The sequence below is a fragment of the Scophthalmus maximus genome, chromosome 21 (assembly GCF_022379125.1).
Source record: "Scophthalmus maximus strain ysfricsl-2021 chromosome 21, ASM2237912v1, whole genome shotgun sequence".
NCBI classification, from domain to species: Eukaryota; Metazoa; Chordata; class Actinopteri; order Pleuronectiformes; family Scophthalmidae; genus Scophthalmus; species Scophthalmus maximus.
In genome coordinates, this window is record NC_061535.1 from 2,662,065 (window position 1) to 2,686,459 (window position 24,395).

The following is a 24,395-nucleotide window of genomic DNA, read 5'->3' on the forward strand; positions in this document are numbered from 1 at the left end:
TATTGTTTTCTTTGTTTTCATACACACACACACACACACTCACACAAACAATCATGTTCATGGTCATGAAAAAAAAATAAATATATATATATATATATATATATTCTGCTGTTTTCTTGTACCTTTGTTTGATTTCCTCTACTGCTTTTACATGCTTGTGCTTGTTATTTCTTTACTGTAATGAACATTTAATCATGTTTCATAAATTAATTAATATTTTAATATTATTTTATAATTTAAACACATTTTTAAAAAATTAACATTTGTGCTTTTTATTTATTTATGAATACGTACTTATATATATTCTTACTAATAAATGCTACTACTACCACTAATAATAATAATAATTATTATTACAACAACAACAACAACAACATATGAATTCATAACGACTTGATTAACTCTTATGATACTGTTATGGGTGATGGACAAGAAGAGAAAGGAACAACATTTATTTGTGCGCCAGTGCCATATTAATAAAGTATGACACATTAGGGTAAAACAGGTGAACTACTTTTCAACATCCGGTTGCTAATACTAAAAAAACAACCTTCCACAGGAACTGTAACATTTCCGTAGTCTAATAACCCTCCTCTGCTCCAGGGCTGTTTTCTCTGCAGCAGGGCTGTCTTCGCGACGTTTTGCGACAGTGCCGTGTGCCGATACGTCGTCGCTACCGAGTGAAGTGCGTCTCTCTGGAGGAGATACCGGCTGAGAGAAACGCTGCGACAAGAGAAAGCAGCATATTTCGGGCTCGTCCTCCGCCGGGACTGTCTCCGACCACCGCGAACCCCTCGCCGGTACATTACATACCACCCGCAAGCTCGATGTGGAAGCTGGGCTGAGGGAAGAAAGGGCCGCGCTGGGGGGGAAGGCAACTAGCCGAATTACCAAACCGAGCTCGTTGAAGTAGCCTAGTTGCCTCCCGAGCGACGCTTTAAAAAAAAAAAAAAAAAGAACGAAGAAGAAGGAAGGAAGGAAGCAGCGGATCCTTTTGAGCCCCGAACCGTAGTTGAAAATGGACTATGATTTTAAAGTCAAGCTGACCGGCGAAAGGGAGCGCGTCGAGGATCTGTTCGAGTACGAGGGATGCAAAGTGGGAAGAGGCACCTACGGTCATGTGTACAAAGCGAAGAGAAAAGATGGGTGAGTTGCTGAGCAGCGAGGCCTCCAAGCCAGTGAACCCTGCGCCAGCCGCCCGCCCGCCGCCAAACACAGTTTAATTACTGCTCTCATTTCTCCCCTGCAAGGCCACTGGCAGAGGAGGAGGCGTGCTGGTGGAGGGTTAACAGAGAAATAAGATTAGTGAGGGAGGGGGGGGGATTTAAATCCCCCGCTCTGTCAGGATGCTGCTGGAGCCGATGATGATGATGATGATGCTTTGTGTCGAGTTTAGAAGCACTGACATATGGTTCTTCATCGCCATCGTGGCTTCCCTTTCTTCCAGAGGAGAGGGACGCTGTGGAAGCTGCTTTACAGCTTTTGTCTGAGCCATCTTTTTCTTGTTGTTCCTTCACTGTATCCATAATTCCATCCAGCCACAATAAAGAGTGTAGGATACAGCAGGTGCACGTGCCAGCACTTGTTGATTGTCTCAGTGGTCCTTTTAAATTTTTTTATTATTATCTTACTTTAACACAGTGAGTTTTTCCTTTATCATACACAAGGTTAATAGATAAATAGATAGATAGATAGATGGATAGATAAATACTTTATTCATCCCAAGCTGGGAAATTCTTATACTTTCATCACCGTCCTCCTGAAGGCATTGTGTAAATAGTTTAAAAAGTTAGTAGAGAAGCATGGTAAAGGAGAAATGTTTGTATTGCGGAAAAAAAGTTTTTGTTCTAGTGTTAAGTTGTGTATGTAACAAAATAACATGCATCTTTTTTTGTCCCCTTTTTATTTTGTATTTCCGTCAGGCTTCGTTTTTCTTTTTTAAAATGTCTTGGTTTGATGTGATGACATGAAATAAGCTGCGGGAAAAATGTGCAATAACATGCAGCAAAGGTCACTATTTGGCAAGAGACTGTGGATGCCCTTAAACTCCTACACCACCAGACTGCCAGACCTTTTATTTATTTCCCACTCCCCTTCTTTTCCCAATGCAATCCTCTTATAACCCTTTAACCGTGTCTGGACCCGAGCTAGGGAGAGGCGAAGGCATCGTCTCGCTACCGGTCCCATACTAGGTCCGTTACCACAGCCCGGAACACACTGGCAGCCGGAACCACACACAAAGGAGCCCCAAAGTGTTTAAAGATGTTTGTGACTTTTTTGAGGCTGCTGTTTACGAGACTCTGTGAGCTCATATGTGCTGCAGCAGTCGGATGAGGCCAGACAAGGCACAGAGCATGGGTTTATGAGAGGATTTAGGCCAGGAGGAGGGGAGGGGTTATAACCAACTCATTCAAGTGAGAGTCAGTCCCGGTGGGCTGTTTGTCCCTCGCCAGACAGGGACCGTTCCTTCTCCCCTTCTTTTGTTTTGATCCTCAGAGGTGAGCTTGATTACACAAATCTGGAGGTAATGCGACTCAGGCTCTCCTCCGAGTCCCCTTGCCGACTGCAGAGTGCTCCCCCTCTATGTTTCTGTGCAGACAGCTCTCAAGGGGCCTGCGCTCTGGTTTGGTGTTGATGTTGCTCTGCCTCTGTGTTTGTAGGAAGGATGATAAGGACTACGCCCTCAAGCAGATTGAAGGCACTGGCATCTCCATGTCAGCCTGCAGAGAGATTGCAGTAAGAACCGCTTGGCTTACTCTGTGCCCCTTTGTCTGGTCTCTGTTAAAACACCTTCATACCATATCCCCAGCCGGTTTAGGTGTTTGTTAAGTCGGCAGCAACAGACACAAGAAAGAAAAGCTAGAATGAATCTAAGATGAACATTTTAAAAATTAGACACAAATGTAATGCATACAGATGGTAGACACAACATCACTAACATAAACTAAATAGTTAGTTTGTCAAAAAAAGTGTTATTTTTTGCAGGGCTGTTTTCTAGAATATCATTTAAACGTCTACGTATTTACTGCTTTGTCTGTATGGCAGATTCTCAGAATGCGCTTGTGTATTGCAGCTACTGCGGGAGCTGAAGCACCCCAACGTCATCTCTCTGCAGAAGGTTTTCCTGTCACACGCAGACCGTAAAGTATGGCTGCTATTTGACTACGCCGAACATGATCTCTGGGTAAAATACACACAACACACACACTAAAGTTGCGTGACACGACTTATCGAATATATTTCGATCTTGGCAGGATGATCGGCAATGCTTGTTTTGCATGTACACATTTTTTGGTATGATACATTTTTTGCTCATTTGTTTATTAGTTTAAACTGACCCACATACAGATGCGGCATTTCCCTACGTGCAAACAGTACTTAGTTTACACTCATTAAAGTATTGGGTTATAAATATAAATGCCTACTGTTTTTTTCCACATGTGAATAATTCCTGTTTCTTTTAACTGCGGGACAAATGCACAGACCCTCACCAATGCTAGAATTACTCATGCTGCTGATGCATACACACTCACATTCTCACAGAAAATGGTGTTAATTATGCAACGCTAAGTCTCATCAGAGCAAACACACAAACACCAAGAAGTTATCCAAACCTCTGCTCTTTGCAGTCGGCAGTTACAACTGGCAGGGTAACAGAGCTGAGTTAAAATGCTATCTTCTGCCACAGAGCCGCTACACTCACATTCCCCTCGCACAGAGCTGGAAACGCACGCCACAAACATCTTACTCATGCTGCCTGCAGCTTAAACTTCCATTTTCTCTTGTACGCACACAAACACAATCGTTTTTGTTTTGTCTCTCCCCCATAGCACATTATTAAGTTTCACAGAGCATCCAAGGCCAATAAGAAGCCACTTCAGCTGCCGAGAGGAATGGTCAAGTCACTGCTCTACCAGATCCTGGATGGCATCCATTACCTCCACGCCAACTGGGTCCTTCACAGAGACCTTGTAAGAGGATTGGGGAGGGGGGGGGGGTATTTAGGTAGAATGGAAAACAAGCAACAGTTGATGAAAGACTGGACTGTTACAGGGCAGAGAAAGAGTTTAGAAACATTTTTGTGAACAGCTTGAATTTGACCTAGATTAGCATTCGCTGATGTATTGATTATTATTTGCACACTTGTTCTACAATATTCTATGTTCTATTTGCAATATTGATGGATTTATGCAAGTTTTAGATAACTTTAGTTATTCACATTTAAAGAAAACTTTACTAATTTTGATTCTACAGTTGAAATTGTTTCTTTAAAATAACATTTTTTAATTTAAAAATGTAGTCTCAGTAATGGATGGAATTTTTACAGCTACACTTTGGCAAAGCCAAATAATTTTTCCATTTGCATCACTGACCAACAGCGGCGATTGGAATGCAATGTGTGTATTATATTATACCACTAGGGGGCAGCAACATAGTTTTGATTACACACCACATGCAGGAGTGTGTTCATCAACTGATCCAAACAAAGCTGTAGTAAAAGGGTATGAAGCGATTTTATTCCAATACACCGTTCTGTGTGTTCGGCTCAGCCCTGACTCTGTAAATCAAAAACAAAAAAGTGGTGCTGACCGCTACGACTCAGGGGTTTTGGCCTCGTGGTTAGCGACTCTGTCTCACACACCTGAGGCTGCGGGTTTGAGGCCTGGCCAGAGCAGTTAAATCATCAATAACAACCAAGAGAGAAATAAGCTTTCTCCAAAATCACTTACTGCCCCTTTAACATAAGCAAAAAGTATTTGGATTGCAGGAGCATGTTTAAAATTGTCTCTCTTTCTCCATCAGAAACCAGCTAACATTTTAGTGATGGGGGAGGGGCCAGAGAGGGGCAGAGTAAAGATTGGTATGTATAATTTCTTGTTTAAAAAAAAAAAAGAGTAACTTATTGTTTAAGTTTGTTTCTTCACTGACTAACATACATCACCCTTACTATTGTACAGCGGACATGGGGTTTGCCCGTCTCTTTAATTCACCATTGAAGCCTTTAGCTGATCTTGACCCCGTGGTGGTCACCTTCTGGTACAGAGCACCGGAACTACTGCTGGGGGCTCGGCACTATACCAAAGCCATCGGTGAGGATTGTGCGACGCAGTCTGTCTATGCAGCTGCTCCCGGGTGAAAACGTCCTGCCGGTTCTACCTACTTTACACAGCGGCTCAAGTTGGTGTGTGCTGTTTCTTCTAGACATCTGGGCGATTGGCTGCATCTTTGCAGAGCTGCTGACGTCTGAACCCATATTCCACTGTCGCCAGGAGGACATCAAGACCAGTAATCCGTACCACCACGACCAACTGGACCGCATCTTCAACGTCATGGGCTTCCCTGCAGGTGAGACTCCACTGCTGAAAAATGTAGGGGGGAAAAAACCTCCAATTTAAATATTTACTACTTTTAATTTTACATAATGATTTTTTTAACGACATACCTAAGCTAGGATGTTTACTTTATGTATTAAGGGAGGTAATTACTTTTCCTAACAATGCAGTACAAAATGCTGTTGCGGGATAAGCATTTTTGTCTCCTAACAGAGGCCAAATATTTCCCTGGTCTTTCTTACTCCATCTCTTTGACTTTAGGCAGTAATGTGGGCCGTGGTCTGTGAACATCAATCCACTGACCGGGTGGATGAATTCACAAACGTTGAAACTTTTACTTGCAGGGCTACAATTGGGCCTATTCTTTCCACTTCACTTAAACTGCCTCTCCCTGCAAATCCCTTTTTTTCCTTCCTGCTGCTCTATTTGTGTAATTCACCAGTCGGGTGGATAGAGGGAGGAAGTCAAACCTTACAAATTTAGCATGAAATAAATTTACAATCACTTTCTCTCTTAGTGATAATCAATGTAAATGTATGAAAATGTGCAGAAGTGCAAGTCTTTTTCAATTTTACACACACGCACACACATTATATAAATAAGTATAAACAGATTTTATACCCTGTAAATCAAAATCTCCAACGTGTTAAATCTGTTCTCGAAGGGAAGGACGATGTGGCATGGTGGCAATGATGTAATCATGCCTTTCCCCTCATTTGACAGATAAAGACTGGGAGGACATCAAAAAGATGCCAGAACACTCCACGCTGATGAAAGACTTTAGAAGGAACACGTGAGTCTGCAGAGCACCACTGTCCCAGTTTTTTTTTTTCATGGTCTGAAACAAAAGTCGCAGTGAAGCAAAGTGCTTCGTCTGCTGGTAAACAAGATTTTTGAGTTTTACACACAATTTTCATGTAATAATCTGCATGTTCTTATTGCGTATGGGGTTGTTGTACTGAAGCAATTTCAATCATTTTCTCCCTCTTATCGCAGATATACAAACTGCAGCCTTATAAAGTACATGGAAAAACATAAAGTCAAACCAGACAGCAAAGCATTCCACCTGGTGAGTGAAAAGGCCTTTGCTAATAGAGCTCCTGCATGTACTTAGCATAACATTCAAAACAAAGTGCTATTGGAATATGGAAAATCCATAACAACTGCACAGCTATTATATTGTCATAATGCCACTCCCATTAATGGTTTCTTGTTTGATGCTAACATTGTGTGAAATTCATTAAAGCTGCAGAAGCTGCTGACGATGGACCCCATCCGTAGAATCACATCTGAGCAGGCCATGCAGGACCCGTACTTTTTGGAGGAGCCCCTGCCCACGTCCGAGTGAGTTAGAGCACACACACAAACCCACACATACTCTGTGTATCCAGTTTATCCGTCTTGCGTTACTAACTTACCTAGAGTCACATGACGTCAGGACGTCTACTGCGCTGAACAGGTCTTTCAGCTAATGAGCTCCAATTCGTGGGAATGCAGGTTTGAAGTTGACGAGCCAAATTTTGCCTTTTTTTCTCTCCAGTGTGTTTGCAGGCTGCCAGATTCCCTATCCCAAGAGAGAGTTCCTGACAGAGGAGGAGCCAGAGGACAAGGCAGACAAAGTAAGAAATCCATGAGCCACATTTTCTAAATAAAAAAAAATACAGTGACCTTATTCCATAATTATATGAAGAAGGCTCATGGGAAAAATCACAAAGAGGTAGTAAATACCCAACGGGGCTAGTTAAAACGTGGCTATAGCAGTAACAATGCAAATAATGTATGTGGAAAAACCTAATCATTATTGTTTTTTTGACTTGTAGAAGAACCAGCAGCAGCAACAGGGAAACAACCACACAAATGGGGCGGGGCATACTGGCAACCCTGACAACAGCCACGCCCAGGGCCCGCCTCTGAAGAAGGTGCGAGTTGTCCCGCCCACCACTACCTCAGGCGGCCTAATCATGACCTCAGACTACCAGGTAGGTCCCTCGCTCTCTCTCTCTCTCTCTCCCATTTTCATATTTGTCTTTCTTTTTCTCACACATGCCGAGTCACTCTCATTTTTATGTGATACCTGAGATTATGGAGAAAAATATATAGGTCACTTTTACAAAATTAGATTAAAAAAAACATATCCTCTTGTTGTCTTTGCTCCCACAGCGCTCCAATCCACATGCTGCCTACCAGAACCCCGGACCAAGCACAGCACTGCCCCAAAGCAGCATGGGATACTCCACTACCTCCCAACAACCACCCCAATACTCCCACCAAACCCACCGCTACTGAAACGCCCCTCCCACACTCGCAAACACACACACACACACACACATACACAGCCTTCGCCGTGTCCACCTGAACGAATGTACTGAGGGCTGTGGGTATGTCCAAGGCAACAAACCCCCTCCCCCACCCCATAGAGGGGCACCTTCTCTGCAGCAGTCTGTTCAGAATTACAAAAATCTTCACTTCTTCAAGACAACACACCTTAACCCCAGTATTAAAGCAAAACCTGACTGGTGGAACACAAGGCTGGAGGATGAGGGGGGAAAAAAGGATGCTGTTTCTGAATCCAACTGGTTTTCTGTTATTAAGATGAAATCAAACCAGCCGAGAGAAGATGGCTCGGTTTCGAGGGGCACGAGGAATCTTTTGTGTCATCTTCTCCCTTCTAGCCCTAGCCAGTTACCCTCTTCCTGTTGAAGCTTGGATGAGACTGAAAGCTGCTATGTGACTGCCATCGCTGACAGATTCCCTGTCCTCATATCTGTCTGACCGTGTGTTCGTCTGTCTATTTTGTGTGTGTGTGTGTGTGTGTGTGTGTGTGTGTGTGTGTGTGTGTGTGTGTGTGTGTGTGTGTGTGTGTGTGTGTGTGTGTGTGTGTGTGTGTGTGTGTGTGTGTGTGTGTGTGTGTGTGTGTGTGTGTGTGTGTGTGTGTGTGTGTGTGTGTGTGTGTGGGTGTGGTGTGTGTGTGTGTGTGTGGCCCATGAGGGCCTCAGCTGAGGAACTGAGCTGCTGTGAAGCATGCTGGGAAGATGTGGAACCCTCCAAAGCTGTGGCATTGAGGTTTTTTTGTTCAGAAAGAACAAAAAGGACAAAAAAGAAAAGATTTTAGTAGTTTATAATTTAATCAGTTTTTTATTGTTTGGTTTTCATTGCGAGAGTGGCAAACCAGCCTGCGCTGGCTGAGCGCTCAGCTGCTGAGTGCTGTGGGCAAGCCTCACAACATGGTGACAAAACCAACCAATCGCATGGAGGACGGCAGATGGAACATGCATTGTACTGTATTGCATTGAAAAATTTTACATGAAGCAAGTATCCTGACAATAAAAGTGGAGACATTGATACTGTTGATATGTTGGGAGAGCGTATATATACACTGCAAAAAGGGAATTATTAAATGCTTGAGTTAAGGAGAAAACGGCTCGGTACAAGTGAAATCATCTGTCCATGGAGCAAGATAATTTTACTTGACAAGAAATCAAGTAAATCAAAAAACGATATAATTAATCTCATATTTTCAAATGATGGATTTTAATTCTTGGCAGGACAGAACAATGTGCAGTGATGCTAATTCAAGATAGTTTTCCCGTTGTGCACCTCTTCTATATTTTGCCCTGTAACTTTTTTAAACATTCGGTAACCTAGAGCTACCGTTTCACAAGAGTTCAGACAAATCACATCATCTGGCAGGAAATGGGTGGACAAAAGATAAATAGAGAATTTCAGCAAATTGTCACATTTGAGAATCTGGAACCAGTGAATATTTGGCATTAACTCACTTTTGTAAAAATTACTATGATGATAATGATTTATGAAAATTGTTAAAATCAATCTACAAAACCTCTGTCAAATGTGCAGGATTACAAACTGGGGAACGGTGCTGCGAAGCGTGCCTAGACTTTCTTTTCTGACTTAGCTGACCCACTTTATGACATGGTCACATACATGCTTTGGTATTCATGTCTAAATCAATTATAAATGTCCCACCACAGTTGTATAACATATGCAGGCCTTTCGCTCTGCCCCATGTCTAAGAATAGAAGTGAATTTTCCAATAATCCGTTTCCCTTTCTTCTGTCTACAGTCCAGAGACTGTTCTCCCTCCGGTCCCTTTCCCTTTGCTGTGATGACCGTCGTCTGTTTTTGTCCACAAACACACCTGGGAGAGTAAAGCGTAGATCTATGTATAGCACATCCTCTCATTGAGCCTCTTTCTGCAGGATGCCGGTGTCCTGCTATTTCAAGTCTGTTACACAACACCACCCCAGCTCATCCTCAGCATCACTGCCTGAGGCACTTCTAAACAAAAAGAAAACCTATCCTGCTCGCCGATCTCTGCCCTCACTCCTTACTTAAATTTGTGTTTGTGTCCACAAAATTCCCACAGGGCTGAAAATTAATTTATAGCCCTTTATAATTCTGACAAGTTGTGGGACCCCGAAAAAAACCCCACCCCGTTATTAAGCTCCTTCAGCAACGCCCAACTGTGGCCCCGCCCCCTCCATTGAAAACTGCACTGTCTGTCTGGGGAGTGTTCGGTGCCACTTGGTCCTTTTCGAGAAACACCATTGGCTGTCGTGAACGCCCGTCACGCGTTAAAGCCCCTGCTCCGGGGTGTGATTGGCGAACGTGGCCCGGTGGGCGCGGCCTCGTCCTCAATGGATTTCTCTCTTTTTTTTGCCCCCCATGAGTGTGCAGACGGGCTGGGGGGACACAGGATGGCAGAGCTAACAGGAGCGACATAACGGGACATGCGGACGGGCTGATTCCTTCTTCACATATTTCTCGTGCTGGTGAGGGGCCTCATGATACTTTATTCACCGACTAGGAGCAGCCGTTTTGTCGTACTAATGACATGTGGTGTGGTTATTTCTGGTCGCTGCATTGTAATTTGTCCGAACTAAGAAGTCGACCAGTGGTCGGGAGCTAGCTAACCGAGTGGTCAGTGGGAGCGGACCCCCAGTGGAGGATGATAAGCGGAGGGTCCGCAGATGAAACCGGCCTAACATAGTCACTGTCTCCTCCGCTGCTGGGTCACTTTGAATCTCTCTCTCTCTCTCTCTCTCTCTTTAACTCCTAAAACTGACGTTGGCTGTTAACCGGTGCTTTAATCAGCTGTTGGACACCGAGTCCGGGGACGGTTGGTCAGATGTGAGACGGCAACCGGGAAAGAAATGTCCCTGTTCATCCACCCGACGTGGATGAACAGATGTGGGTCAATCCATCAGTAACGGGAAGTGGCGGTGCGGAACAGTGATTGATCGCGGTGGCCATTAGTTCGCGCCTGTTTGTGTGCGTGTGCGTGTGTAAATGGGCATCTATCACTTGTGGGTTGGGGAGAAAAGATGTGTGTGTGTGTGTGTGTGTGTGTGTGTGTGTGCGTTTGAGGCATGAGACAGCAAAGCAGTACGTGGTAATAACTTATAGGCGGTATTCATGTGATAACATAAAACAAAACAGTCAAGTTGCAATCTCAGTTTAGTGTTGAATATTGAAACATTGCTATATTAGATATAGATATTGATACAATAATCACATCTTACTCTATATTCAAAGCATATGCAGCGAATCACCGTGAAACAATAACTTAACCACATTTTCATATGAGTACCTTAATCTATAAATATATAATATCTTTACGTGCCTACAATCTAACTACAACAAAAAGAGAGAAAAAAGCAATCCATTTCTCCATCTGTAAAAATGAAACCTACAAATGCTTGTTGTGTTATTTGATCAGTTACCAAAATTTTTGAATGATTATTATTTGATCAAATACTGCATCACCACAAGGATTGAGGCACATGATCTGCAATTGAAAAGAGAGGTATTCGAAAAGCAATAATTCTGTAACGTTAATGCACAGATATCATTTTTTCCAAAACATTAATATCTGTAAATCACAATATTATTGCAAATGTGTGCAGGATCACATGTTAAGTAATTACACGGATGTTCAAAGCAGTGGACCAAACTCTTTAGTGACGAATTATGTGTGTTTCTAATCACAGCTTTGCTCTGAATCATTCATTCATCAGCAAATGTGTATAATGATGAGGACGATTATAGAAAACAAGGTTACACTTACGGCAAGTCTCCTCTGCCTATTCTGTGCTCTTTAAAATTTACTAAGGAGCCACCCTTTACCCAGAATGCACCACAGGTACAGTTACACAGAGAGGTTCCTGGACAAGTGCACTGTCACAGCACAATTTTTTTTTTAAATTTTCCACATCATATTTAGGGCAGTGTGACCTGACGTAATGCAAGCTGCATTATTCATGACGTCAGAGCGGGCGAAACAGCCCTCGACACGAGGGGCTGTACTGTGCTCATGAATTGGTAATGACTCCCCTCTCAGATCTTAATGGAGTTCTCACATCTGTAGTAGTGCAAGGGCCTCTCCCTCCGTCCCCGTGTCGCGAGCATCGTGCAGGAGTCACAGGGGAAGTGTGTTGTACTCTGAACGCAAGCCTGAGCGTGGTCACCCCCTCTGAAGATCCAAGACATTTGTGCTGCCGTGTAGACTGTTTTAAATGCTGCTAATGGGCCACTCGAGGGGCTACCTGGTGTGTTTCTACATGCTTGTTGGCCCCGCATGTGCATGTTATGTCCTTCTAATTTTTATCAAAACACAAAGAAACAAGAGCGAGAAACACTGAGCGTGAGAATCAAATGTGTTCTTCTCTGGTGCTGTGGGTGAGATGCTCGGGCCTAACTTTCCCTTTCTAGCCGCAGCTCCTTCTTTTTTTTTCAAAACTCCTGGGTCAGTGAGTGGTGGATGATGGAGCAGCGTTCCCCTTTTTTTATACTTTCATTGCATGAGTAGGGGGTGGGCCTTAAAGAAAGTCGAAGGGGGGGGGGGGGTAGGAGGGGGAGGATGCATGGGAGAGCTTGTGCTGTTGCCTTGTGAACGCAGCCCCATTGTCCCAAGAACCTTTCAATGGCTTCCCCGAGGTCCCTCTTCCTCTACCCCTCCCCCCATCCGATGCACTCTTTCCCCCTCACACACACACACACACACACACACACACACACACACACACACACACACACACACACTTTGTCCACCACTTAATGTTACGCGTTCTCACTCTCCCTCACACTGTCTCATTCACTGTCTCTTTTTTTGTCACACGCTATTATCCCACTCGGTCTCTCTCTCTCTCATGCCGCCTCCTGTGCCTCTACTTTCCCCTCAATTCTCACAAGCAGCGCTCCCCCACACCCCCCTTCTCCCCCCGACCCCCTCCCTCCTCTCGCTCGCCCCCAGCCCCTCATTATTTCGCCTCATTAATGTGATTGTCATTCCAGCCAGACAGCAAAAAGCAAAAACATGCAATCTTCTCATTTGCATCCCCCCCTTTCCTATATGCAGCGATAAGCACGGCCACATCTCCAAACAAACAATGCGAGGGGTTCAAGCCGCTGAACCTGAAGCAGCTCTCTTTGCTCCCAAAACATCCCTTCATCGACTTGTCTTCAGTGTCCTCTTCAAGGCAGCAGGAGATGGTGTAATTTTCCCCCTTTTGTTTGCCCTCATGGGCGTGAGGCTGTTGGGGTCTGCAGGGGGCCGCTGGCTGAGAAAACAGGGCCAGATGAGGTCTCCGCTAGTGGTGATTTGTCCTCGTGTCTCTTTTCTGTCGTGGGGCAGCTGTGTAATGACACGATCTGTAATTACAGTAGTTTGCTGCTAGGACACTGATGGCACAGCACTGCTACTTTCTCTGTTTGGTTTTTTTATACTCATTTACAAGATAAGGATTGACAAAGACTAAAAGCTGGATATTTAAACTAGTGGGAATGCCCATATTGTAAGTTCTGATAGGTTAACAAGAATGTTATTGCGCTCATTAATGGATATCTGAAAAGCCCAAACAATATGAGTTGTATTTCTGGTACCTGTCGACTATTATTAGCCTTCTGCCAGACTGCCAGAGCTCATGTGTCTTTCCAACCTGCTTTTCTCTGATGTGATTTATTTAATTATTTCGCCGTAGCTGAATAGTGAAAGCTAAAAAAAAGCCTTAAAAAATTTGCACATGAGAGGTTTTGCTGGCGAAAGGGCGGGTGCACGGATCCATCTGTCTCTCCCTGTTTGAGCCCTTTCGCCACATTGTTCTGGCCAAGTGTTTGGACAGGAAGGAGAGATGTGACACGGGAGGACCAGGGAACGCGAGCCAGACTGTGAGACCACAAAAACAGGAAGCAGGAAGAAGAGCAGATAAGATGGCTGCCCTCTCGACGGACCCTGGGATTTCTCCTCCTTTGACCTGAGTCATTATCTGTACAGTCCTTTATACTGCAGCAGGTTCAGAGCGTCCGATTAAATCCAATTTTGGTTTAATTTTTGAGTTCAAATTTGCTATGTTTGGGGACACGTCTGAAATTCTTTTTTCTTGTTCACCCATACGTACATGTTTCTGGTGTTGACCACATCTCTGTGTGTGTCAGGACTCCAGCTGGGCCAGTGACAAGCCGGCCCGGGATTAGCTGGCACGACTGTATCTTCCCGTCCCTAATGCTTTAATCTCTCTGCTGGTCACCACAAGTCTTCCTGACTCTGGGACTCTGTTGGTCAACACTGTCAGTTCTCTTGTATATAGGCTCGCCCAGGATCTATGTGTTCCTACACACAGTAAACACACAGGAGGTGGACAGGATCATAGAAAACACAACTAACAATAAAATTCAATACAATTCAACCAATCACTGAAAACTACGTCCTTAAAAATGATGTTCTAAGAATCAAATTGATAGAGAAGATATGTCCTGAATAGGAAAGTAGTGATTATTGCAGGGTTGATACATTTGATGATAAACTGACTAATATTTACTGTCCACTTGCTGGCTGATCCTGACTAAATCAATTGTAATAATTTTCCATCCCGTGTTTTGGGATCAGTTGATTTTCTCTATTTTGAGCATGGGGATGTGCTTTTGGTAAATATTTTACATAAACTGGGGCTTGGTGACTTGGTCCTCGAATGTGATGACTAAAGCAACCAATTGTCAGTGTTTGTTTCAATCAACCGCAACAGAACAATTCATCATTTAACTGACCATACATGGCCTCAAAGTCCAAGATCAGATATTATAGGTTGTATCTTTAAGTGGAGCTAAAACCATTACAAATATGTACAAATCAATCACCAAATTTATTTATTAGTCAATTAATTACATAACTACATAAATTAACAAAAAAATGTATCTGGCTCCATTATTCTAAATAGATATTTTTCTTTTTTTCTTTTTGTTTCTTTGGGATTTAGACTATTTTTTGGACAAAATGTGCCATTTGTATATGTCTTTGAAATTTTGATTTATAATTATATTTTTACAGTATTCTGACTTTTCACATATCATTCATCAATGAATTGATTAAAATAAGCAAGAAATTCATTAATAATGAAAAAATTTATATAAGTTGTAGCCTTAACAAAAAATATCTAGCCTCCTATTAGCGTTTATGTTACATATTGATTATATGTATTTCCTAACTCTACATTTCGAGCGCTTTGGGTTCCTGAAAAAGTGCTTTATAAATTCAATGTATTATTTTTATTATGTCCACAGGTGTTGGGGGTTCAGTTTCTTGCTTGTGAACACATGGTTTCTTCATCACAGATGGTCTCTCCGACAGTTAACCCGTGTCTAAAACAGTATGTGTGCTTTTGCCCGTGTGTTTCCCTGCAGTCTGTGTCTGGCGCGCGGCCTCGCCATGCCGCTGGTTAAGAGGAACATCGAGCCCCGTCACCTCTGCCGAGGGGAGCTCCCCGAGGGCATCGGCAGCGAGCTGGAGTGTGTGATGAACAACACACTCTCTGCCATCATCCGTCAGCTCAGCAGCCTGAGTAAGACACACACACACACGCATGCATACAATGCAGCCGTTGCTAAAATCCTCACACTTAGAAAATACATTTTTTTTGCGCAATATTAAAAACAGAAACTTGCCACCTCCTCCGGCCACAGCCCCCGCCAACTTTCAGTATGACGACAGTCCACACTGTGTTGTGTGTGTGTGTGTGTAGCCTCTTTGTAGCAGGACAAGATCACATGCTTTCATCGTTAATCCCAAAGCTGAGATTGATTTGGGCGTTGCCGTGGTTACAGGGCCCTGGGGGGGGGGGGGGGTCACTGGGCTAGCAGCCGGTTTAGTAAAACACGCAGGGGTTGACATGTAATCCCTTTAGATAGCTCTGCAGAAAAATGAAATTATCTGGACAGCTGTAAGCACGTGGCGGCGCGGAGATGCTCCGTGTGCGTTCGGTTGGATTTGACTGTTCATGTCACCGTGTTTCTGCTCGTATGGAGAACTGTCTTACATTCAATGTTATGTTATATAAGTTATTACCCCCACCAAGGGGCGTCTATCCTCACATCCATCTTCCACGTTCCATGTCCTTGTTTCTCACCACACTGTGCTATGTGTTGTCATGGGACGGTTATCCTTCTTTCCATTTATCCCCAGTCACGCTCATTTTCCCTCTGTCACGCAGTGGAGCGTTCATTCTGTGTCACAACACATCAATTTGAAACCGGTCCTTTCTGCCGTTAACCCCTCGATTCAAGTTCCTGTGTTGGGAGTGGACCTTTCACCAGCAGCTGTGTGGGTTAAATATAAACGCTGGCGCGGGCCTGGCGGGTGGGGGGCGTATCGACAGACAACACCCACACTGTGCATGTCTTGTGTGCACACGTATGTGTCTGTGTAAGAGAACAGTAAGTAATGCTCCGGAGAGGTCAGAGTTTACGGGGCTCAGCGGGCCGGATCTGCGATTCTTCCTTCCTCTAAATGTTTTTCCTGCTGCCCATCCTGTCAGCAAGGGGGAACAGAAATAGCCCTTATAGACATACCAGAGTGTTTTACACTTAAAACATTGTATTTAGTAACCTGCTGAAACTACTCTGACTGATTTTTAAACTGGGATCTTCTCAGGGAAGGTTTTTTTTTTTATCCCATTCTTTCCTTCTTCAGTATGGTCCATATAGGGGATGTGATGTGGACCATACTGAAGGAGGGGCCTTTAGAATCTTGTAGTAAAATGATTTCTACTCTCATTTAGCCTTCACCAGTACAAGTTTTACTGCGGGTCACTTCCCCCTTCCGCCCTGGGCCTCCCTTCACTAAACCCCACTCCACAGCAGGGTTACCTTTTAGGGTTAAGAACATAAGAGTCCACAGGGACCGACCCAAAACAACAAGATGTTTGCTATCCAGTTAAGTGAGACTCTTTGACTAGGAGTGAACCCTAAGGTTCCACACCACATGTATTATTTTATTTGTTTTTATGGATCTGTGACTTCACCAGCACAAGGTTTAGCACATCTTGCTAAAACAAGAAATGAAAACAAGCACTTTTGGGTTAAATTAAATAAACATTAATGCTGCTAGTACTTAATACTTTTGAATCTTTGCATTTCGACAGCCAATAGTGTGTGTTTTCATTTTTTTTGTTTAGATCAGCGGATCAAATGTCAGATCTTTCAGTCTGTATGTGGGAAGCCATGGGTTTATGAATACATCGTATATAGTCAAATTACCCTTGTTCTTCCTGTAAACTAGGGTCAAGGAGTGTAGGATTTACTAATATTCAGCTAAACAGTGACACTAGAACGTTAAAACAATCAGAGTGGGCTTAGTGGCACTTTAACGACAGCTGTTAAGTTAGAGGAGGAATATTGTTTACTGCACACAAACGTACATACAGTAGGATTTGAATCATCTGTAGTGCGCTCGTACTAAATTATTCACAAGGAATGTTTTTTTATGGAGACCTATGAGACAGTATTTCCTGCACAGGCTCTTAAGACTCGCGTTTCACATTGTGTCACATTACCAGCGTATTGACCGATTGCCTTCAGCCTCTGTGGAGATTCACTCTGCCCCCAGATAAAGATTTCACGTATCCTCCTCCTCCTCCTCGTCCTTCCTCTTTCCCATCTCTGTGCAGGTAAACATGCGGAGGACATTTTTGGCGAGCTCTTCAATGAGGCCAACACCTTCTACCTGCGTGCCAACTCTCTCCAGGACCGCATTGACCGGCTGGCCGTCAAGGTCACACAGCTGGACTCCACCGTGGAGGAAGGTGGGTCAGAGGTTGGAGGCCCGAGGGCAAAAGGCGCAGCAAGTCATTAGTCATTACTGAAGTGCTGTCAGTCTTGTGTTTTTCTGCATTTTTGCTTGAAGTTGCCCAGTCGGTCTGGGTATCTTTCTTCCATTTTTTTCCTGTAGGCCACTCAATCATTTGTTTTCTCTTCCTCTCTTTGCGCTGTCAGTTTCCCTGCAAGACATCAACATGAGAAAGGCCTTCAAGAGCTCCACCATCCAGGACCAGCAGGTGGTATCCAAGAGCAGCGTGCCCATTCCTGTCAGGGAAATGTACAACCTGAGCGACAAGCCTCCCCCGCTCAACATCCTCTCATCGTACAGGTCGGTGCTGTCGGTGTCGCGCACTCTCACCAAACTCTCAGACCTCCAGTGTGGTCTCGAGATCTTCTGTTCCATTCTTCTCCACACCACATCAGTGCTGCTCAGTCATAAAACTATGAACAAGATTATAATAGTTGAACAAAATTATATTTTGTCGAACAAATACACATAGGAGTGTTAAATAAATAAAGCATGTGTTTCTAGAAAATGCAGCTCCATGATCCGGAAGCCAAAACAAGTATTTGAAAACCATGCGTTCTTTGTACAAATTTGTCAATAATACTTATATTTATAACTAATATTTCCTCTCGGTCTGCTAGCTGTCACTTCTGTGTGTGCGCCGAAAAAAAATCCAGGTTTTCAGCTCAGCCTAGGCCTCTGTAAATTGGAAACAAAACAAATCCTCGGGTCATGCCACACAACATTGCGAGTGCAGTTTGTACACACCACGCGTCGATACATTAAAAGACCTGCTAGCAGATGGTGCGTCAGACTCCCATACCCGATATCGCGGGTTGGCGGCTCCGGCCCGAGCAGGAAAATCACAAAAACAACGAAGACAGAAGCAAGCTTTCTCAAAAATCTGCAAAAAGCCTTAACTTTAACTTGGTGAACTGTGCAGAAGCCCCGTTTCAAAGTTGTTGATTCTCACTACTTTCTGACCTACATTCACAGTCAAGCAGCAGATTTCCTGCTGCTACGCGCTCGCTGCTTTCAGCCAGTACTTTTGGTGCATTACATATTTAGCACGGCTGGGTCCAGTGGGAATCCAACTCCTCACCCTGACAACATAGCTCACTTTACTCCCTCCAGTCCTTCTAGCCCCTCCTCACTTGTTCATCTTGTCATTTTCACTCATGCTGTCTGTGACACGTTCCCATCAGCCTCCTCCACTTTTTCCAGTATTCATAGCTTCACATACACACAACACATCCCAGAAAAATTCTACCAAATCCCACCATTCTGCTTTAGCAGGGGCTACAGTAGGTGTTGACTCTATTTGATCGAGGTTTCCGTACCAACCTTTTCGGTGTCTGGGTCTGCAGGGATGACCACAAGGAGGCGCTGAAGTTCTACACTGACCCCTCGTACTTCTTCGACCTGTGGAAGGAGAAGATGCTGCAGGACACAGAGGACAAGAGGAAAGAGAAGAGGAAACAGAAGGTGTAGTTCCGTCATCTCCCGTAACGTCGTATGGCCGATGTGCCGACATTATGGTTTACTGTGGTCAAATTTTAAGATTGTACCGGCCTGCCAGCAAGTTATTGGTGCTGCTCCTTCCCCTACTTTTAGAATAATAGTATATTATAACTACATACTGTTACAAGTCTCATCAGGTTACAAAACTCTCTCTGGAACTCATTCTATTCTCAGATGGTCCGCAGAATAGCATAGATAAATTTGGACCTTTAACAAACTTTTATATTGCTGTTTCAAGTGTGAGTTAAGGAAATAGAAAAACAGTTTCTTTATTTTTCGTCTAGGAGCAGCGACGTTGCGTGGACGGGACATTACAGAGAGAGGTGAAGAAGGTGCGCAAGGCGAGGAACCGTCGGCAGGAGTGGAACATGATGGCTCTAGATAAGGAGCTGAGGCCAGACCATCGACACACCATCCACCGCGACAGAGGGGCTTCCTCTGAAGGCTCAATGTCGCCAGAGAACAGGTGAGTGCACACACACATGCAGTCTGGTGACGAGCTCACAAGTTTCCGCTCGAGTTCACCTCCCATCCTCTCCGCCCTGCTGTCTCTAATCAGGGGACTCGGCCCCGAGCAGCACCACTACCCCAGCGCCATGAACCATGCTGGCCACGCCCACACCTACTCTGGCCCCCCGCCCAGCGCCCTGGCCGCCCAGATGGCCGCAGGACACGCCGCTCGCGGCATGGGTGATCATGACAACAGGGGCAGGACCATGATGGCCTATCAGGGCGGGACACTGGGCCGTTCCCACTACCACCACCAAGTCCCGCTGCCTCCTCCACCCACTGAGGCCATGAACGGTGGCTCTATGTCCCTCCCACCAATGGACTACAGGTAAAAACACAAGCCGAACCAACTTGTGGTTTTTGCTGACATTCTAATCCACATTAAATTTTTCTTTGTAAAAAAAGTGCCTTCTATCACATAAATAATGCTGCCACCTAGTGGGTCAGAATCTTGAAGCTTCGCTCTCACACCCTGTCGCCTGCTCTTGTCATATCCAGTACAGCTCACTGTGACTTTTTCTGTTAACTCCCCGCTCGTTCTCTGTCATTCTGTCTTTCCTGCAGTATGGATGGCTATGCCAACACCGGCCCCCCTCCCCCTCCCCCGGCGCCTCTCATCCCTTCTGCGCTGACTGCCTTCGCATCGCCTCCCGGGGGTCCGATGCCTCCTGGAGCAATCGCCGGTGCCGTCGGCTACACTCTGCCTCCGCCGCCTGTGTCTGGAGCGCAGGCAGCTCCGCCTCCTCCCGGTCCTCCACCCCCTCCGCTTCCGGCCGGTGCCTCCCACTTCGCAGCCCGCAAGATATCCTCCTCTGCGCCCGCTCAGACGGAAGTGGTCAACGACGCCCGCAGCGATCTGCTGGCTGCTATACGCATGGGTAAGAGCCGCGTTGTGTGTGTGTGTGTGTCTGTGTGTGTGTGTGTGTATGTCAGTGTAATGTATTCATTTCAGAACAATACACGTTGATATAAACTCTCAGCAGAACAAAACAGAGAATTGAATAGAAAATAAAATAGTTCTAACACTAAAAGTGTCCTGGAGATGTTCATGTTGCTGTTTTACAGCACTAAATCAATTAATTTGACGATCGATAACAGAAAAAGATTCTTCATCGTCAAAGTGACACCAGATCTCTATAAGGTGATATAAATTCAAACGGTTCTGAATACATTCAGATATCAGTGAATAACAAACAACAGAATAGTATCCAAAAGAATTAAATCCATTCTTTAGCCATTGTAAATGCACTATCTAAGATCTAATTAAGAAATAGCTATTAAAATGTTTTTGATCTGCCTTTGTGTCTAAACAAAAAGATATTCTAGAGTCTGTTCTGAAGACTGTATAATGTATTCTACAAAAGACCCACATTTTTATATGGGAAAATTCTGCTTATTTTGATGGGATTATACAGTCCCTAATGTCTCACACATCACACGTCAATTGTAATTTTCCACTGAAAAGCATTACTTCTTCTATGCATAAATTTGGTTCATCAAAGTAAAGTCTCTCTGTGCTTCGCTACATTTATATTGCACTTTTTGTTCGTAATTAGCAACTCTCAGTCAGTGTAGCTAATACAGTCACTTGTAGCTAAAATCTATATATTCTCTAATTTTAGGGTGTTTACATCACATGTACAGATAGCATGTTTGCTATATTTCTCAAGAAATGAAACTAACTAATTAGTTAAATTAAGCAATTTCTTTCTTTTCACCATTTCTCACGACAATTTCCACACTTAAATACTTCATGCGTGTGTGTGGGTTTAAAACACGAATTCCTTCTCCACGTTCACCTGCAGGCATCCAGCTGAAGAAGGTGCAGGAGCAGCAGGAGCAGCAGGCGAAGAGGGAGCCGGTCGGAAACGACGTGGCCACCATCCTGTCGCGGCGCATCGCCGTGGAATACTCCGACTCCGAGGATGACTCAGAGTTGGAGGAAAACGACTGGTCCGATTAACACGCGCGCAGAGAGCGGGATAACCACTGAAGATACACACACACACACACACAATCAGAAGAGCGTGCACTCACTTGAAGGAATGCCCACCGTTACACACTCTTGGGTTGTCACACACTTTGTTGCTGGAAACACACACAAACACACACACACACACACACACACACACTACTACACCTACAAACAATCACATGCTGTAGGTTAATATAAGCTCAATGGTCCAAAACTGGAAATCTGGGGGTGTATTCAAGATGCATAAACACTGTATAAGGCCTAGTTATAGTCTGTAATGCTGACCACTGACCATTAACATTCAGTTTGCTGGTAATATTTCAAAATATCGTGAATACACCCCAGTGGATGTTTCTCTGCCTGTTATAACACTTTAGACACCGTGTGAAGGTGCTAATTCCATGTATAGCCCGAGCTTTGAGAGAGTTATAGAAGAGTTAGAAACTTTCCTCTCTGGCTAACCAATGTACTTGTCTTTTTTTATCGTTTTTACTCAAAACACTTGCCATATGCCATATAGGACATGAGGTTAAGTTTTTAACATGTAGACGAAAAATAACTGGAGGCGGAGGAGAGGCGGATGAGCTCAGTGGCAGCTGCCGTCAACAGGAAGAGCGTCCGAACGCGGACGAGAGGGCGATATGTAAAAAAGTCTTATTGATCATAAATATGATAACCCCATTGAGCCGTCTGCGTCTGCAATCGCTCACTGCTGTATGGGAGGGGACGGGCGAGGGGGAGGGTGGGGTGGGTGGGGGTGTCATGTATATGCTAGTGTGAGCTGTGTTACCTTTGACCCAGAGAAAAATAAAATGTTGAATGAACGCTCATTGCGTGGCTGCCATGTCTCTTTTACTGTTCTGCCATCGACACTGAAGACGACACATACCTGGCTCGGAGACTTCAGTTCCCATGGTAACAGTACAACTAAGAAGGGAGTTGTCAGGGAAACGGAAGAGTGCGAAAAAGGGGAGGGGTTGGTTGAACAAATGAGTCAAGACAGGAGTTTTTATGCACAGCACATGTTTGTTTCTTTTAATACAAAATTAACAAGATCTCTCAATAGAGTGAACTAAACAAAGCAATAATAAAAAGTACAACTAACACCTTGGAAAAATAGACAGCACGCACACAAACAAATGTTCTTACAATATCTCAGTTAAGTTAGTGCATGTTGATTATCATTAAATACGTTTCATTTTGCAGATACTTAATTCGTTGTGCCATTATCGTTCCCCCAAAATAAAGTGCATTTCACATTGAAAACTACGCATACGTCTACACAAGATGCTGTTACCGTGGTGACCCCCCCCCCCATCTCCAACCCCCAACCCCAACCCAAAACACGCACACACTCACACTTTCACAGGCCCTTGAGTGTTTTGATATTTAGCTCTATAGATTAGTAACCATCAGAGAGACGCCTCCTCCACAGCACGTCACGGGCTACACATTTCCGCAAATCCCCAGCTGCTTTGTACATCTTTGTGTGTGGTTACAGTTGTGAAACCATTCAGTGGATTAACAGAGGTGTGTGTGCGTGTGTGTGTGCATGTGCACAGAGAAGTATTACATCCGACATCACGTTCCTTCGCTATTCTTGGATACAAAGCCCTTGTTCACACCTGTTCAACCATGATCAACAATACTGCACAAGAGGAAAACATTCACCAATCAGAGAGAGTTATATACCATATTCTTCTTCTCGACAACCCCCCCCCTTTCTGTAGCCAAATTTTGTCGTCCATTAACCAGTGCATACTGAAAGCGAGGGCAGTGAAACCTATCAGAAACTAATTTGACACTTAACAGCCCATGTGGAGAAATGTCAGTCAAAGAAAATGGTGCGACCCAACTCATCCCCTAGTTTGACTGGCTTTGGTAGCACCATGCACGGTGGTGTAAAGTCCCCCCCCCCCCTTGTGCATGCCTTATTTACAGAAACCAATGAGTCAAGAGGAGGGGGGAGTCAGTTCGACAATTTGATTATAACTACATTCAGAAAAAGGCTTTTACAGCGCCATTGTTATCGTACAACATCGGAATCTGAAAGGATACAGGCCAGACTGAAGTGGAAAAAATATATAGAACTTTTCAATGAATATAACAAAATATACTTTTTCTCCAAAGGTAAAGGAATTTAAGAGTTTGTGAAGGTTTGTGTGTGTGCCAGCCGGACCTGTTGGTGCTCGTTTGAATAACGACAGGGTTCAGTCTGACACTGCACATAGTTCACACACACACACAAGCTACGTTCCAAATACTTAGAAATGCAGTTCTTTAGCCTTCCTTAGTCTCCTCGCTCCACTTTTTTTGAATGCTTCACACCTGATCTGAGGAGAGAAAGATACAGACACCTCTCTTAATGCTTTCTGAGAGGGGAGGCGGCAAGGAAGGAAAGAAGAAGCATTGTCTTTGTATTTGGAAGTGGCCATTTTTAGCTCATAGAATCATTCGGAGGTCACTTAATGGACACCTGCCAGACCAGATCGATTTAAAGTAGAGTAGAATATTAGTGAAACAGAGGACTAGGGTCCCAGGAGTCCCCTCTACTTTGGCTTGAAGTGCTTGGAGCGTCCACATCCACAAGTATCTGTTCAAAAAGTTCGACAAACACGCGGCAGGGCCACTTGACAGGAAGACTGGCAGCGTTGTCCTCCAAGGTCAGGGGGTCAACAGGGAATTTGTATTCCTCCGACCTCTTTTATACTCCCCCTCCAACAACACGAGACACAAGGAGACAGATTATGGTCTGCTGAGCTGCTGGATCACAAACACACACGCACACACATACACACAGACACACACACATGCACACACCCAGAGGCCATGCAACTCATACCATATGCACAAAAACACAGTCCAGGTTCACGCACTGAGGCTTGAGGTTGTGACACTCATGGCAGCTCGTGTGCTCACTGAAGGCAGAGGCAATAACAAA

At 44.3% G+C, this 24,395-nt stretch overlaps 2 protein-coding genes across 2 annotated transcripts; both read left to right on the top strand.

The window, feature by feature from the left end:
* Positions 1-634: 634 nt before the first annotated feature.
* cdk8 (cyclin-dependent kinase 8) lies at positions 635-8,682 on the top strand. The gene is made up of 13 exons (XM_035619591.2): positions 635-1,146; positions 2,661-2,736; positions 3,074-3,184; positions 3,831-3,971; positions 4,804-4,861; positions 4,959-5,090; positions 5,203-5,346; positions 6,057-6,126; positions 6,330-6,402; positions 6,580-6,677; positions 6,874-6,952; positions 7,154-7,312; positions 7,494-8,682. Exons 1-13 carry the CDS (start codon positions 1,019-1,021, stop codon positions 7,617-7,619), a joined length of 1,395 nt encoding a protein of 464 aa, XP_035475484.1. The 5' UTR covers positions 635-1,018; the 3' UTR covers positions 7,620-8,682.
* Positions 8,683-9,972: 1,290 nt separating this feature from the next.
* On the top strand, positions 9,973-22,278 carry wasf3b (WASP family member 3b). The gene is made up of 9 exons (XM_035619658.2): positions 9,973-10,126; positions 15,030-15,187; positions 17,291-17,425; positions 17,616-17,769; positions 18,816-18,933; positions 19,254-19,435; positions 19,529-19,807; positions 20,044-20,357; positions 21,285-22,278. Exons 2-9 carry the CDS (start codon positions 15,055-15,057, stop codon positions 21,440-21,442), a joined length of 1,473 nt encoding a protein of 490 aa, XP_035475551.1. The 5' UTR covers positions 9,973-10,126; positions 15,030-15,054; the 3' UTR covers positions 21,443-22,278.
* Positions 22,279-24,395: the final 2,117 nt, after the last annotated feature.